Source organism: Symphalangus syndactylus, chromosome 3 (assembly GCF_028878055.3).
Source record: "Symphalangus syndactylus isolate Jambi chromosome 3, NHGRI_mSymSyn1-v2.1_pri, whole genome shotgun sequence".
Lineage (NCBI taxonomy): Eukaryota > Metazoa > Chordata > Mammalia > Primates > Hylobatidae > Symphalangus > Symphalangus syndactylus.
The window spans coordinates 135,438,489-135,455,746 of NC_072425.2; the positions used below are offsets into that span (position 1 = coordinate 135,438,489).

The window sequence follows — 17,258 nt, forward strand, 5'->3', positions numbered from 1 at the left end:
CAGCACTTTGGGAGGCCGAGGCGGGCAGATCATGAGGTCAGGAGATCGAGACCACGGTGAAACCCCGTCTCTACTAAAAATACAAAAAATTAGCCGGGCGTGGTGGCGGGCGCCTGTAGTCCCAGCTACTCGGAGAGGCTGAGGCAGGAGAATGGCGTGAACCTGGGAGGCGGAGCTTGCAGTGAGCCAAGATTGCGCCACTGCACTCCAGCCTGGGCGACAGAGCAAGACTCCGTCTCAAGAAAAAAAAAAGAAAAGAAAATAATTTCTGGCTGGGTGCAGTGGCTTATGCCTGTAATCCCAGCACTTTGGGAGGCCGAGGCAGATGGATCACTTGAGGTCAGGAGTTTGAGACCAGCCTGGCCAACATGGTAAAACCCCATCTCTACTAAAATACAAAAAATTAGAGGGGCATGGTGGTGCACACATGTAGTCCAAGTTACTCGGGAGGCTGAGGCAGGAGAATTGCTTGAGCCCAGAAGGCAGAGGTTTCAGTAAGCCGAGATCGCAGCACCGCACTCCAGCCTGGGCTCAGGTGATCCTCCTACCTCAGCCTCTGGAGTAACTGGGACTACAGGCATGCACTAACACGCCCAACTAATTTTTGTATGTTTTGTAGAGACAAGGTTTCACCATGTTGCCCGGGCTGGTCTTGAACTCCTGGGTTCAAGCAATCCACCCGCCTCAGCCTCCCAAAGTGCTGGGATTACAGGTGTGAGCCACTGCGCCTGGCCTGTTTTTTTATTTTTGCGACAGAGTCTCGCTCTGTCACCAAGGCTAGAGTGCAGTGGCGCGATCTCAGCTCACTGCAAGCTCCACCTCCCAGGATCAAGTGATTCTCCAGCCTCAGCCTCCCGAATAGCTGAGACTACAGGTGAGCACCACCACATCTGGCTAATTTTTGTATTTTTAGTAGAGATGGGGTTTCACCATATTGGCCAGGCTGGTCTTGAACTCCTGATCTCAAGTGATCCTCCCACCTCAGCCTCCCAAAGTGCCGGGATTATAGGCATGAGCCACCTCACCCAGCCTGCTTTTTCGAATTCAGGTTTTACACTATATTCACCATGTGGATTAACTCACGTTCTGTTGCTGTTGTTGTATCAGCTGTGGTAACCATGAATTTTCCCCAGCCTGCCTATTCTTCGGACAGTGTGCCCCATGATAACTATAGAAAAGACAGGAATGAAGCAATAAATGGTAGCTTATTAGCTACTTAATGGGCCCCTTAACTTTTTTTAGTCCAGCATTAGAAAGAAATGAGTATGGAGAGATTCTGCCTATTTATATACTTATTTATCTATTTTTTTGAGACAGAGTCTTGCTCTGTCACCAGGCTGGAGTGCAGTGGCATCATCTCAGCTCACTGTGGCCTCACCCTCCCAGGCTCAAGCAACCCTCCCACCTCAGCCTCACCAAGTAACTGGGACCACAGGCCATGCACCACTGTTCCTGGCTTATTTTTGTATTTTTTGTAGAGAAGGGGTCTCTCCATGTTACCCAGGCCAGTCTCAAGCTCCTGGGCTCAAGCAATCCACTCACATCAGCCTCCTAAAGTGCTGGGATTACAGGCATAGCCACCTCGTTTGGCCTCTCCATATTTAAAATTAAGTTATATCGAGCCAGGCACAGTGGCTTACGTCCATAATCCCACCACTTTGGGAGGCTGAAGCAGGTGGATCACTTGAGATCAGGAGTTCGAGACCAGCCTGGCCAACATGGTGAAACCCCGTCTCTACTAAAAATACAGAAATTAGCCGGGAGTGGTGACACATGCCTGTAATCCCAGCTATTTGGGAGGCTGAGGCAGGAGAATCACTGGAACCCAGGAGGCAGAGGTTGCAGTGAGCCAAGATCACACCACCGCATTCCAGCCTGGGTGACAGAGCGAGACTCTGTCTCAAAAAAAAAAAAAAAAAAAATTAAGTTATAGCTCTACAAAAAAATATTTTTAATTAGCCAAGTGTAATGGCACATGCCTATAGTCCTAGCTACTCAGGAGGCTGAGGCAGATGGCTTGAGCACAGGAATTCAGGGCTGCACTGAGTTATGATGGCAGCACTGCACTCCTGCCTGGGCAACAGAGCAAGACACTGTCTCTAAATAAACAGATAGATACATGTTGTATACTTTGACCCAAAGTTAAGGAAATTTTTAAATATTAAAAAAATGAATTTTTGGCCAGGTGCAGTGGCTTACGCCTGTAATCCCAGCACTTTGGGAGGCTGAGGCAGGTGGATCACCTGAGGTCAGGAGTTTAAGACCAGCCTGGTCAACATGGTGAAACCCCATCTCTACTAAAAATACAAAAATTAGCTGGGCATGATAGCACGTGCCTGTAGTCCCAGCTACTCGGGAGGCTGAGGCAGGAGAATCCCTTGAACCTGGGAGGCAAAGGTTGCAGTCAGCCAAGATCACGCCACTGCAACTCCAGCCTGGGCAACAGAGCAAGACTCCGTCTCAGAAAAAAAAAAAAGAATTTTCTACCTCTTGGTATTTGGTATTAAGCATTCACTATATGGCTCGAAATGTGGCCCAACAAAAATTCATAACGTTTCTTAAAACATTATAAGAATTTATGTATGGGCCAAGACAGTTCTTCCAATGTGGCCCGGGAAGCCAAAAGATTGACACCTGTCATAAACCTTCTTACATGTCAAGAAACCATAATCTGCATGTACTTGCATAACAATCAGCTGACTAAATCAAATGTTGGTCTACAAGGCTTTATTCCTTAACATCTTATACTCTTCTAAGAATCTGTCATTATAATTACAAATAGTTCTTTACACTGACATGAATGTATAGTGTCTCTGCCTTAGAGAAATCTAAAGGTGACAGAAGCATAGCATTTTTTTTTGTGTGTGTGTGTGTGTGTTTTTTTTAGTAGAGACGGGGTTTCACCGTGGTCTCGAGCTCCTGACCTTGTGATCCGCCCGCCTCGGCCTTCCAAAGTGCTGGGATTACAAGCGTGAGCCACCGCGCCCGGCCTAGAAGCATAGCATTTTTTAAGCCACTGTAATTAAATATCATCTGAACAGCAGTGTTGAGATAAAGTTTATTAAGAAATAGAGGCGAGGTGGGTGGCTCAGGCCTGTAATCCCAGCACTTTGGGAGGCCGAGGCTGGTGGATCACTTGAGGCCAGGAGTTTGAGAGCAGCCTGGCCAATATGGTGAAACTCTGTTTCTACTGAAAATACAAAAATTAGCTGAGTGTCGTGGTGCAGGCCTGTAATCCCAGCTTCTTGGGAGGCTGAGGTCAGAGAATAACTTTCACCCAGGAAGCAGAGGTTGCAGTGAGCAGAGGTAACGCCACTGCACTCCATCCTGGGTGCCACTGCACTCCAACCTGGGCGACAGGGCAAGACTCTGTCTCCAAAAAAAAAAAGAAGTAAATAGAGAAAGTAGCTAAACAACTCCTGAATCATCTTTTTCTCACTCTTTCTAACCCCAACTCAGCATTTAACTCAAAGTTATAATGCACGCTGGCTTCATTCTTAAGATGCGACGCCCAGGTGTTCTGTTTTTGGCTTAGAATGTTAGAACTTATGGAAATAACCCTATTTCCCTTTCTCTCTTTGTCCCAGTGACCAAACAGATCCCTTTAACCGTAGTCCCCTCACCATGGACCAGATCCGGCCAAACACAGAACTAAAAGAAAAAATCCAACGGTGGCTTGCAGAGAGGAAACAACAAAAGGAGCAACTTGAATAGATACTGTGAACTAACCAAACCAAAACCAACCCCAGAGTGCAGATAAACAATTGTTTGTGGTTTCTCTCTTTCTGGTTCTGTTCCTTTTCTTTCTTCTTTTCTGTTTCTTTTTTTTTTTTTCTTTACTAAATTAGAGAACTGCTCTTGCTGAAATATGATAGTTAAGATTCCTAAGAACTTGACAATGCTCCCCTGGCTTGCAGGAAATTATACTTATTATAGCATCACCAAGTTTAGAAATCATCACTAATTTTCACCCTCTGCTGTCTCTTCATATTCTTCTTCCTTTTCCTAAATGAAATTATATTATTTCAACTACTAAAACTTCCTGCCACCCTGCTATTTCTCTTCCAATTACTGTTCAAACATTTTTGGTGAGTGCTGCTTTTATAAGTATGTGATGTCACATATTTCAGTGACAGCTGATGTTATCAGAAAAATCCTGTGTTATCCCGTGTATTTACTAGTCCTCATGATCTAGACTTAACCCCTTTTCTGTGTTACAGAGTAACTTCACATAAAAGCAGATACCTTTAAGTTTGTGTAGACTTTTGAATAAGATGATAGATGAGAATTTTTTTTAAAAACGAATTTAAAGGAATCTTGTGCAACTTCTGTTGATAGCTCTTAATTTTGTTACACATTCTTTTTAATGAGGATTGGTAGGGCAATCCTACCAATTGATGGGGGTGAGGAGGCTGTTGGGCCCTTATTCTCTTACGAAAATCTGTTTCTACAAGGACAAGGCCTAAGTAGATTTAGGCAACGGGTATCATATCCATGAAAAATGTCATTTTAAGACACTAATATCAACAGTATATCTCAGTGTGTGAGATATATAAATACACACACACACACACACCCCATGTGCTTTTTTGTTAGTTTAGTGTAAACTGAGTACCACTATATTTTCTCTTCCATAGTGAGATGTATGCAGTATGTGGCCATGTTTACTAACATACTCATTCTTCACAAAATTCTGAGATTATAAAATGTATATAGTTAATATTTGTTTGAGATTGTGACCTGACTTCTAATAGCTACTTCTAACACAGCCTTAGGTCTTCAATTAACAAAGTAGGAATTTGAGCACAACCTTGTCCACAGCCATTTTAAATATCCACTTAGCCCTGAGTAGTTGGTAGGTGGATGGATACCACTTTCATAAGTGAACTTGAGCTCCCTACTCAATTGTGCAGCTTAATATGCTGACTAGGGACATTCCCCTGTGGATTATCTTTATATCACTGTCTTTCTAAGCCCAGAGATGTCGTAAGTGACAAGAAAAGTGATAGGATCAAGAAATGGGTGTCACTGCTTCATTTGGAACATGTTATTAACTATGGTTGCTTTCAAATAAAATAGTAGTTTTATATTTCAACACAAGTTGCTATAAGCAATCCTTGATGTGTTTTCGATTGCATCAGCTGGAAAGCCTCAAATCTAAGAGGGCTTCCCATCCTAGATATAAAATAGATGTTGCCTGTTGCTGTGCTTATAAATGAAAAAGGAAGTTGAGGACACTTTTGCAAATGCCAGAATGTAAGATTGATTCAGTGTGCTCCCTGGGCCTTTACGGCATGGGTTGACAGGATTTGTTTATTTTCTAAAATTAGCTTCATTCAATATTTATCATCCTCCTTTCCCTTTCTGAGAATGAACTATGTATAAAATAAGCTTCTGCCTATTTGCATCTATCCTCCAAACCCAATCTAGTAGGATGTTCTCATTTTAAAAACGAGGGGAAAAGACCAGAGTTTTTCAGGAGAAAACTGGGCACAAAAACTCAGAAGGCAGCTATTCCCAGCAGCTTCCTAGTTAACAACCCCTATGCTGCCTCCAGTCTTTGTCTGTATTCTTCTGTATTTAACCTTCAAATTGTAAGCCTTTTCTGGCAAGCTTTTCTTCTTTTTTTAAACTCTTTTCCTGAAACTTTTTATGAATGGCTATGGCACCATTAATGCTGCTGAATATCTTTAAACTCTGCACAGGCAAGTGTGTAGCTTAAGGCCACTACTGGTAAGGAAACCTAGTGTCCTCTGTGCCTTTTTTCTTTCTCTGAAGTAATTTAAGAATATCCAAAAAAATTAGACTTTAAAAAGTTATCTTGGTACAACACCATGTGTATATATACTTGGAAGCTTAAAAAGGTGTTTTGTTTGGAACTTAGAAGCAGCTCTAAATCTAGTAGAGCAGATTTTCTAACATACCTAGTTTCGTGTGTTGGCTTTGCTGGAGTATGATAGCAAAATGAAGACTCTACTCAGCTCTGGTATTGCTCATAACTTACCAAGAGGCTAATACTAAACTTGGAAAATTGTTTAAGTATGTTTTATCAAGCAGTCTGGGTTTTATTTTTTAATATACTTTTTAATGGATATGTGAAAACTGAAGGAAACGTTAAAGGTTTTTTAATGGTGCAAGTGAAGGTGCCAGTTGCTATTTGGTATCACACTCTACAAGAGCTTCATTACTTTATTTGATGGTGGTTGCTAAGCAGCCATTGCACAGAGCATAAGTCTACTGGGTGCCTTTACATGCCAGAGGCTGATGCTGCACTGTTGATGTCATGTGAGGAAATAATGCACATGCTCTAACTGCTCAACAGGAAATGAACCTAGAAACAGAAAATGAAAAGGTTGATTGAAATAAAACTTGATCAACACGACTGTATTTTGAAACATTCCAGGAAGGTTACTTCTTGTCAAACTTGCCTGGCAGTGTTTGTTCAAAACTTGTATTTAATAAATGAACATCTGACTTACAACCTTTGTTATCACTTTATTCCAGTATTAAAAGCTAGTGGCAGTTTCAGAAATCGCCCTGAAAACTTAGAGGATTCTGACATTTCACTTTTTTTTTAGGTAAGTAACATCAAATATGTGTGACCTGGCTGACCCAGCCTGCCTTACCAGGCCTCTGGAGGGGACCCTGGGGTTACCCTCAGGAGATGAATCTCACAGTATGGTTTGCCTAACCAGCTCTCTTTTGGCTTCACTGTTTTTCTTTATCTGGCCTGAACCCCAGGTCTTTGTAATCATTTGCTGTTATCTTCCCCTTTCTTGCTCCTTGTTTCCATACCCCTGCCATGCAAGATGTCAGCCTAGATTAACTCAGCCATTTCCCTCTCCTGTAATATCCAAACTGCAGACCATTGTTGGAGGAAAAACACAATTTTTAGAATGGTACAACCACAAATTTATCTCTAATGTTGCCCAACAATCCTTCTGTGTGTCCTTCAGCTATTCCAAACTTTGGCCTCCTTCCTCAAATTCCTTCCCATACCCCCCTCCTATTTACCCTTCACAATCCGATGACTTTGCCTTCATTTTGCTGGGAAGATAAAGACTTCAGAGACTTTGAAGACTTTCAGACCTCTCTCTCCCATAATCACATCTGTGGAAAAGGCCCCATAGATCCCTGGCTAGTTCTCTTTTCCTGCTTCATCAGGGCTCTTGTCAATTTCCCTTTTTATCAGGCAGGATGGCCTGTGCCTGTAATCCCAGAGCTAAGCAAGATGCTAAAGTGGGATGATCTCTTGAGGCCAGGAGTTTCAGACCAGCTTGGGCAATGTGGCAAGACCCCATCTCTAAATAAATGACTGCCTCTTTGTCTTCAATTTCTCCCCTGAGTTCCACATCCCCCTTTGGTTTTCTGACTTGTAATCCTTTACAGCCATATTTCTTCACCATTCACCCTGGCTTCTATCCTAATTTTTTGAAACTGCACTAATTAAAGATTGCCATATTGCTAAATTAACTTTCCCATCCTTAATTTGACTTTTCTGCAGTACCTAAGGCAGCAGAATCACTCCTTCACTGAAAAGTTCTTAGTTCCTTGATACTACTTCTAATTTTTCTTTCCACCTCTCTAACCATTCCAAAAATCAGAGATTTACTTCTGCTCAGACTTCCCCAGGATACATTACTTATAGTTCTGTTCTTCTCATCAAATGCCACTTCCCTCCATACATCTTTTCCTCCTCATATTAAACTATGAAGTTTCAGCCCTCTGTAGTATACAGCTGTTCTCTTACACATCTGCTCAAGGATCTTTTCTAGGAAGTATGCTGAAATCAGCACCATGCCTAATCTGATGGAATGCCCCTTCTCTGAGTATACATTGCAACTTAAGATCTCAACTCTGCCACTTCCAAACTGTGTGGCCATTTTTCAAGCCCAGTCTCAATGGGGACAATGCCTTACAGGCTTTCTTTAAATTCCAAAATGCCTGGCATAGTGTGGGCGTTCAATACAGGTGATTTTTTCCTCACATCTGCACAGCTCCTTGTGGCTAACTAGGGAATTAGGGGAAATGGATTCCAATCCTGATACAGCACTTTGGGGAGATTGGGATTACAAAAAAATCAACTTTAAAAAGGGCTATGGGGCCAGGCGCGGTGATTCACGCCTGTAATCCCAGCACCAAGGCGGGCGGATCACTTGAGGCTAGGAGTTCAAGACCAGCCTGGCCAACATGGTGAAACACCGTCTCTACTAAAAATACAAAAATTAGCCAGGCGTGGTGGCGGGCGCCTGTAGTCCCATCTACTCGGGAGACTGAGGCACAACAATCGCTGGAACCCGGGGGACGGAGGTTGCAATGAGCCGAAGTCGTGCCACTGCACTTCAGCCTGGGCGACTGAGCGAGACTGTCTCAAATAAAAAGGACTATGGGTTGAGCCTGCTGACAGGCTGTGTGGTGCTTGCTTGGCCCCTAACTTTATGTTTGGCCTTGGACCCTCTCTACCTCTGTACAACGATCGTGTTGGACTAGAAGAATCTCAGCGAATCCTTCTCCAGTACTGACTTCATAGGTTCTCAGAATCGCTGCGAAAGCACCGTACGCGAAATAGCGGAGGTCGGCGCCAAGAAAAGCACTGCAGGTTCAGGGCGCATGCGCATTTCCGCTCCTTGCCGGTTTTCCGGACCTCTACGAGTGGCTGCCCCACAAAATGCCTGCTTCTCTGCGGAATCCTACTGTTCTTCACATACTCTCTAATACCATCTTTTCATATCCACTTTCTCCTCCATGTTGAAAAAAGTAAATTGACAGACTGGACTCTGCAAAGATCTTTGGACATTTAAATATCTTCGACCGGCGCGAAAAGAGGCGGCCTGACCTTGGAAGTGGGACGGGTCCTGCAGCGGGTCCTTCCGGCGGGTGACATTCAGCCGGCGGTTCGGGGCGACGGACTCTCCATCCCAGAACCATGGCCCAATTTGTCCGTAACCTTGTGGAGAAGACCCCGGCGCTGGTGAACGGTGAGCGCGATGTGAGACCGCCGAGGCGGGCACACGGGCGGCAGGGAGGCCTGCGATGGCCTGAGAGGAAGAAGGGGACGGCGAAGACCCGAGGGGCCTTCGGGTGCGGGGGCGGGATGGCCTGCAGGTGGACGGAGCAGGAAGCAGGTTGGCGACTCTCTTCTAGCCTTCCGCTCGTCTCACCTGCAGATTGGGTTCTCTACACAACCTAGAAGTTCCTGAATTCTAACCACGACTGGGAAGAGAGGTAGTGTGAAGGATGCCCGGCGTTGCCCGGCAGCTGCCGCCATTACGCCCCCTGAGATCGCTAAGAGCAGGGATCTAGAGGGGATGGCTCTGTTAGGAGAGCTAAGAAAAGGAAGGGCAGAAACACGTGAAAGTAAATCAATTCGGCTTCATCACATGGTCTGGTTCTCAGTGGAGTATTTGGAAGTCAACAGAAATGTTTAAGGATGGGTAAGCTTTTTGAACGTTGACTTTGCTTTCTGTCCTAGACGGATTCTAAGATACTTCCGCTTTAATCCGAGGGAAATTTTAGGTGGAAATGGACTTCATGGATGAGTATCCATGCCCCGAGAAGCATAGAACAGGATCCGTATAAACAATAATCTTTGTTACTACAGCTTAGCATTCGTGGAATTTTTTCAGCTTGAAGAGCCTCACTGGTAGACCGCTGTATTTCACAACAACCCTGAATAATCACAGCCTCTGCGTACTAGTTTATTTGGCCAGTAAATATTTCAGTTGTCTTCTCAGTGGCAAGCTATTCATTTTATTCCTGAAGTGAGATAAGCTACATTGACGTACATTTTTCCTAGATGTGCTGTATTCCAGTAAGTGACTGAAGGTCAGATCTCTAACTTTCGCTTGGATTTATGAAATGTGAATAGAAAGCAGAACTTCAAAAAAAATGTAGTACTTTCTAGCCTGTTTTGCTGTGTTTGAGTTTGATTTGGGTATTTTCTTTTTCTTTCTTTTTTTTTTTTTTTTTTTTTCCTAGAAGACAGGGACTCACTCTGTCGCCCATGCTGGAGTGCAGTGCAGATCACAGCTCACTGCAGCCTCCGCCTCCCAGGCTCAAGCGATCCTCCCACCTCAGCCTTCTGAGTAGCTGGGATCACAGGCACACGCCACCACACCCAGCTAATTTTTGTCTCTTTTTGTGTGTTTTAAGAGATGGGATTTCGCTGTGTTGCCCAGGCTAGTCTCTTAACTCCTGGGCTCAAGGGATCCTCCCGCCTCGGTCTCCTAAAGTGCCGGAGTTACAGGCCTGAGCCACAGCGCCAGCCTGGTAATTTATCCATTCTCTCCCTTCCCTCCATCACCAGCCAAACTACGAGTTATTGAAGGCTCCTCCTGCAGAACCTCACAGCCTACTAGTGAAACATTTTACACATTTTCCCAAACAATTTCTTAAGCTTGCAAGAAAATCTTTTACTTTACCAAGATTGTTATCTGTCATAGAGCTCTACAATTTTATATAAATCAAAAGAGATGGCCCTGCGGCGTTAGCTTACGCCTGTAATCTCAGCACTTTGGGAGGCCAAGGCGGGCAGATGACTTGAGGGCAGGAGTTCGAGACCAGCCTGGCCAACATAGTGAAACCCCATCTCTACAAAAAATACAAAAATTAGCCAGGCTTGGTGGTGCATGTCTGTAATCGCAGCTACTTGGGAGGCCGAGGCAGGAGAATCACTTGAACCCCGGAGGCGGAGGTTGCAGTGAGTCAAGATCGCACCACTGCATTCCAGCCTGGGCAACGAAGCGAGGCTAGTTCTCAAAAAAAAAAAAAAAAAAAGCCTGGACACCGTGTTTCACGCCTGTAATCCCAGCACTTTGGGAGGCCAAGGCGGATGGATTACCTGAGGTCAGGAGTTAGAGACCAGCCTCACCAACATGGTGAAGCCGTCTCTACTAAAACAGAAATTAGCAGGGCATGGTGGCGGGCGCCTATAATCCCAGCTACTCGGGAACCTGAGGCAGGAAAATCTCTTTAACCCAGGAGGCGGAGGTTGCAGTGAGCCAAGATTGCGCCACTGCACTCCAGTCTGGCGACAGAGCGAGACTCCGTCTAAAAAAAAAAAAAAAAACTAAAGAGAAAAAGGGATTAGAGGCTTCACTCTGGACTTTGTGGGTGATTTAAGGCACAATTCTTAATATTTCAAGTGGATTTTTTTTCTGGTGTGGCTTTCACATTTTTTAGGTGGCGCATATTAAGGAATTGCAAACTAATTTTTATGATAAAATCTAAAAAGAAAAGTAACACCAAGGTAATTTTTTTGTTATGAAATATATAATATAAACCCTTCCCTCCGTTGTTGTAAATAATTGAAAGATAACTTGTTATTCTTCCAAAAGTACTTAGAAAGGAGGACTCAACTGGACTGAAATGTTAACGTGGAAATACATTTTGCTTTATAACATACATAGGCTAGTCTATTAAATGTGAATGTTAAATATTTAATAAAAATTACTGACTATATCTCTTAATTCCCCTGGGGGTCAAAGAAGCTTATGGAAATAAGTAAATTTATCATCAGGCTTGCCTAGGAAGATCATAGAATCTGATTTTGTTTTCCCTTAACTGTGGACTTTATTTGTATTTCAATAGTTTTTCCAATAATCTTTCAGTTCCGGGATCCAATCCAGTGTACCACATTGCATTTAGTTTCTGTGTCTTCCCAACCTCCTCTGGTCTGGGACAGTTTCCCAGTCTTCCCTCATCTTTCCTGACCTTGACACTTTTAATGTATCTAGGTATCTTGTCTGTCTAGGTATCTGTCTTGTCTAAGTATCTGTCTAGGTATCCTGAAGAATTTCCTCAATCTGGATTTGTCTGGTGTTTTTCTCATGCTTAGTTTGGAACTGTGGATTTTGAGGAAATACCACAGTGAAGAGATGCCCTAATCACATGTCAGGAGGTATATGATATTCATGTGACATCTCTGGTGATACAAGCTTTCATCACTTGGTTATAGGTTCCTCCACTGTAAAGTTACTGTTTTTCTCTCCATGTTCTATTCTATAGAAGCAAATAACTAAGCCTATCCCATAAAGGCAAGGTGTGATTACAGTGGGGGGATTCCATCTCCTGTAGGAGGGAATATCTACATAAATTAAATAGAATTTTTCTGTGGGAAAGATTTGTCTCTTCTCCATTTTTTATCCAGTCACTTATTGTATGGACTTGTACATTTATTTCATACTTTGTGTATCAAATACTGTATTATTGCTCAAATTATTTCAGCCTTGGCTATTTGGGAGCTCTTTCGGGTTAGCACCTCTGTCCCTTTGACATACCGCCTCCCTTTCTGATACTACAAGATGCTTCAGATTTATATTGTATTTTCCCTGTCCCAGCCTTAGAATCAGCCATTTCTCCAAGGAACCTTAGTTCCTTTTATTGGACAATAGAATTGAGAATCTAAGGTCTGGGTGCTGTTTATGTTCCTTGCTACCAGAATATCACTACTTCTAGGTCCTCTCAATTGACAGGAATATAGATATGTATCAGTATAGATGTGTATATGTGTATACATGCATACTAACCCATGCATATACATGCATATATGTATATATAATTATTTCTGTGTCTATCAGTCCGTGTATATATTAAGCTAAACCTGAGTCCAACTCTAACCCAGTACTGTGGGATTTATTCTTGCTGCTTTTCTTGCTTACCTGTAATATCACTCAACCCCCACTGAGAAACCTAGCTCCCATTATCTACCATTCATTATGTTTTATCTCTTGTATACATGTAAAGCAGTTTCAAACTCTTTAACCTGTATCTCCTAAGAAACAAATTTACCACCTAAAATAGTGTTTATGTACAGTATACTGATTCATTTTTTTTTAAGGATGAAATATCTGTGTGTTGGAGATAATATTGACAATTGATTGACTGTTCTACAAGACTGTACTTTTTTTTATTGTCCCATCTTACAGGCATTGGCAGTTCTATTTGGAACTATCTCTTAGAGCTTTGTGTCTGCTTAAAGGTATGCCCATATCCCCAAACACAGATGAGGGAGATAGTAATTCAGAAATACTCATATGGAGGCCGTTAATATGAGGAAAACACCAAGAGCCTTGGGTAATCTGTCTTTGAACAGTAGACACTTTATGGGCGTTCATGCTATTTTTATTACGTTTCATTTGTAATTTTTGAAACAGAGTCTCATTCTGTTCCCTAGACTAGAGTGTCATGGTGAGATCTTGGCTCACTGCAACGTCTGACTCCCGTGTTAAAGCAATTCTTGTGCCTCAGCCTCCCGAGTAGCTGGGACTACCGGCACACGCCACCATGCCCAGCTAATTTTTGTAGTTTTAGTAGAGACGGGGTTTCACCATGTTGGGCAGGCTGGTCTCAAATTCCTGGCCACAAGTGATCTGCCCGCCTCGGCCTCCCAAAGTGCTGGGTTTACAGGCATGACCACTGCACTTAGCCTCTCATAATTTTTTAAATAAAAAATGCCTTCCTCTTTCTGAAATCACTACTGCAGTCTCACAACTACCCTGGTTGTTAATGATCTCTTCTCTTGAAATAGTAAATACCTTGAGGAATTCCAGCTGGGTAATAGATTCTAGTTTTGGCTCTTCTTAACTATACATGTAGATTTTACTTTTATTATTTGTGGTGTCTTTGAAAGAGGAGCAGCTGTGCTTTTGTCAGAGAAAGATTTAATCCAGCACATATTGATGAGGATACCAAAATGGGTACCAGTTGTTTTAATTCCATCTGGACTTGTGGATAATATTATGATAACTTTTCATCTTGTTCTTAAGAGTGCCATTCTAAATCCTTCATCCCTTTCTTCACCTCTTTCTTCAAATTTGCTGGTCTCTCTCCAAGAAAATATGAATAAATTGACTGTTCTCTTGTTTTTAAATCCAATTTCTAGCATCTTAACAGTTAGCTAGATTTGCCATTCATAAATGAAGTACAGTACTAGCTGGTCACTAGTGAAGTACTGGCATAATTGAATGTGTTATAGCATCCTGCCTGATTGAACATCCCTGTGGCACAGGTGTTCTGCATCTTTAAAAGCCTCTTGTTACCAGGGAGCAGCTTTGACTTTTCACACCGGGTGCACATTTGGTACAAGCAGTGAATGAAGGTGATGCATGAATAAATATTTGTATCCAGCCCACACATCTGCTTCTTTCAGTCTCTAGTGAGTTCATCCTGGTTTGTTTTGTTTTGTTTTGTTTTCCAGCTGCTGTGACTTACTCGAAGCCTCGATTGGCCACATTTTGGTACTACGCCAAGGTTGAGCTGGTTCCTCCCACCCCTGCTGAGATCCCTAGAGCTATTCAGAGCCTGAAAAAAATAGTCAATAGTGCTCAGACTGGTAGCTTCAAACAGCTCACAGTTAAGGTAACCATGGGCTAAATGAAAACGGATGTGCATAACAGAAAATGTCATCCCTTGGGATTTTTCTGATTGTTTTGATTAATATATACGTTTCCAATGAGGCTGAATCCAGCATAATGAGGAAAAAAATTGTGACTGCTGAGGAAGATACTTACTTTTCTAATTTTGTCACCTGGGTAGAAATAATTAGCCCATTTTATGTCTTAGTTTCCTAAGAGTCTTAAACTTAGCAAAAAAGTGACGATTTTTATTGGGAAATTTTTTTTCCTTTCCTATATTAGATGTTATACTAAAATATGATGGCTTGCTTTGCTGAGTCTGTACTTTTTTCATCTGTAATCCTGAGATTGTCCCCAGTTCAGCCAAAACGTCTTTTGAACTATGTCACAGTCAGGAAGCTAACACTTCTTATATGTAAGATAAAAATACCAAACTGGGTTATTGAATTGTGTGAAGATAAAATCTAAAAACTGTAAGAATTGGAACTTGCAGCCATACACAGTCACTTCCTGCCTGTAATCCCAGTACTTTGAGAGGCCAAAGTAGGAGGATCGCTTGAGGCCAGAAGTTCAAGACCAGCCTGGACAACATAGCAAGGCCCTATCTATATCCAAAGAAGTGAAAAAAAATTGCCAGTTGCGGTGGCATGCACCTGTAGTCCCAACTACTTGGGAGGCTGAGGCTTGAGGATTGCTTGAGCCCAGAAGTTAGAGGAGGCAGTGAGCTATGATTGTGTCACTGCCTGGGTGACAGAGTAAGACCCTATCTCTTAAAAAAAGGAAAAAAGGCTGGGTGCAGTGGCTCACGCCTGTAATCCCAGCACTTTGGGAGGCCGAGGCGGGCAGATCAGGAGGTAAGGAGATCAAGACCATCCTGGCTAACACGGTGAAACCCCGTCTCTACTAAAAATACAAAAAATTAGCCGGGCGTGGTGGTGGGCGCCTGTAGTGTCAGCTACTTGGGAGGCTGAGGCAGGAGAATGGCACAAACCTGAGAGGCGGAGTTTGCAATGAGCCAAGATCACGCCACTGCACTCCAGCCTGGGTGACAGAGCGAGACTCCGTCTCAAAAAAAAAAAAAAGGAAAAGAAAGAACTGGAACTTGGATTTTATTTGCATGATCCAAGCACAGAGTACAAAAAGCCTAAATAATTGCTAGTTTTAGAGCCTACATCCTGGGAAGTGTGGTTGTTTTTCAGAAGACTTCCATAAATTTCTGGTCTAATTTGATGGGGAAAATTCACTTCCAGAAGTGCTAAAAGGAAAAGGTCCAGTTTTGTTATGGAAAGTTATTTTTTCAACTAGAATTTCAAGATCCATATTCTTGCTCCATGTATTAATAACAGTGCTTTCCTGAGCCATATGTGCATATTTCTCTTTGGGACAACAAAATGTTGATATGAATACCAGATACTTGGTCAGAGTTAAGTCAAATACTGAATAAATAAAAATGAGGTCTAAAGGGGAAGACAGCACTTCATCTTTCAGCAGATTTTCTTTTGCCAGACAAAAATGTCTATTCAGAGACTCGGCCTTCCTAGAGCCATCCTTTCATATGAATGCCCTATCTAAATGCGCCAGCTATATCCAGGATGTGGATTGTTTTAGGGCTCATAAAGTGTCTCATAAACTTATAATGAAAGGGTTAAGTCAGTTCAGGTCTTTAAAGAATGCTTTGAAAGAATTTATAAGCTCTGACTACTTACCTTACAAAATTGAAAGTTCAGGGGTTCTCAGCAGTTGAACAGAAGTAATGTTAGTAATTCTCAACTTTGACTAAAACTGCCTTCTAGTTTGAATAGCATCTTTTATGTTCTTTGTCTCTTTAATTCTGGAAAAGAATAGTTTCAAATATATATATATATAAAAGATACCTTAAAATGTATGCTTCTTTTTTCAGGAAGCTGTGCTGAATGGTTTGGTGGCCACTGAGGTGTTGATGTGGTTTTATGTCGGAGAGATTATAGGCAAGCGTGGCATCATTGGCTATGATGTTTGAAGACCAATCTTTAACATCTGATTATATTTGATTTATTATTTGAGTGTTGTTGGACCATGTGTGATCAGACTGCTATCTGAATAAAATAAGATTTGTCAAAACTTAGTGTTTTCTCCATCAGATACTCCATGAAAGGTCACAATTTCTCTTGATATTAAGCTGGGTTGTCTTTAAATAACTCTAAATGCACGTCTGTTTAGCCCGCAATTGGAAAGGATATATGTGGCAATATTAATCTGGTACATGAATATATGGGGATAACATTTTAATTTGAAGTTTTGGAATATATATATTTAAGCTTTATTTCCAGAACAGTGAGGGTTAGGTCTTGGGAAACTATAACTTGCCAAAGTAGAAGAAATAGTAGTACCATATGCCAAAGTGATAGAGATGAATCATGTCAGTAGTTAGAAAGAATAACATTTCAACTGTTTCTCTTTGCTAAAAATCACAGAAAGACCCTACTGACAACATCTATGTCTGTAAAAATGTTAGAGTACTCGTCATCTTGAATATAGCCTCCCCAAGAGAGAACAGGGTGGTATTCTAAGTATGTATCTTTGTAACATCTTTAACAGTAGGACAGAGCCATACATTTGAAATCTGATTTTTATGTATGTGATTCGTTTGTCTGGTTTTACTACCTTTGCGAAAACAAAATACCCTACAGATATTTAAACAAGGTTATAATTTAGCATCTTCCCTGGATCTAAATAGTATATTATATCCTGAAATAAATGAAATGATTGCTATTAGTCTGTCTTCTGGAGCGATTTTATTGGGTATATAGGAGAGATTGATCATTCCTTAGCTTTTCCCCAGGATCTTACAATCCTTAATTGACTCATTGGTACTTTCCTAAATCCAGTTATTCTTGCAGCCACAGCAAAACATGCAATACCAAC

At 42.1% G+C, this 17,258-nt stretch overlaps 2 protein-coding genes and 1 long non-coding RNA gene across 8 annotated transcripts in view; 2 read left to right on the forward strand and 1 right to left on the reverse strand.

Annotated features, from left to right (window-relative positions):
- Positions 1-6,481, forward strand: part of UBE4A (ubiquitination factor E4A) — a 40,379-nt gene extending 33,898 nt beyond the window's left edge. For all 5 annotated transcript variants that reach the window (XM_055273313.1, XM_055273315.1, XM_055273314.2 and 2 more), the window contains exon 20: positions 3,588-6,481. In XM_055273313.1, the coding sequence (XP_055129288.1) occupies positions 3,588-3,714 (127 nt within the window). In that variant the 3' untranslated portion in view covers positions 3,715-6,481. The remainder of the gene's footprint in view (positions 1-3,587) is intronic.
- Positions 1,128-8,615, reverse strand: LOC129479739 (uncharacterized). Its single transcript, XR_008656777.2, has 3 exons — positions 8,464-8,615; positions 7,015-7,110; positions 1,128-1,168 (listed from the first exon to the last, which is right to left on the reverse strand). It is a non-coding gene; the product is annotated as an uncharacterized lncRNA (long non-coding RNA).
- ATP5MG (ATP synthase membrane subunit g) lies at positions 8,616-16,454 on the forward strand. Of its 2 annotated transcripts, none has more exons than XM_055273359.2 (3): positions 8,616-8,978; positions 14,198-14,358; positions 16,255-16,454. In XM_055273359.2, the coding sequence occupies exons 1-3, from the start codon at positions 8,927-8,929 to the stop codon at positions 16,351-16,353; spliced, it is 312 nt and encodes a 103-aa protein (XP_055129334.1). In that variant the 5' UTR covers positions 8,616-8,926; the 3' UTR covers positions 16,354-16,454. The 2 variants fall into 2 exon arrangements, with proteins under 2 accessions (XP_055129334.1, XP_063492625.1); XM_063636555.1 differs by lacking the exon at positions 8,616-8,978 and adding an exon at positions 9,085-9,434.
- The last annotated feature ends 804 nt before the right edge of the window (positions 16,455-17,258 follow it).

What these genes read in the sequence shown, in the direction of transcription:
- ATP5MG (XM_055273359.2), top strand. Translation starts at nt 8,927, where the DNA reads ATGGCCCAATTTGTCCGTAACCTTGTGGAGAAGACCCCGGCGCTGGTG. An exon ending in GACCCCGGCGCTGGTGAACG is followed by an intron (nt 8,979 to 14,197) that starts GTGAGCGCGATG and finishes TTTGTTTTCCAG; the next exon opens with CTGCTGTGACTTACTCGAAG. An exon ending in TCAAACAGCTCACAGTTAAG is followed by an intron (nt 14,359 to 16,254) that starts GTAACCATGGGC and finishes TTCTTTTTTCAG; the next exon opens with GAAGCTGTGCTGAATGGTTT.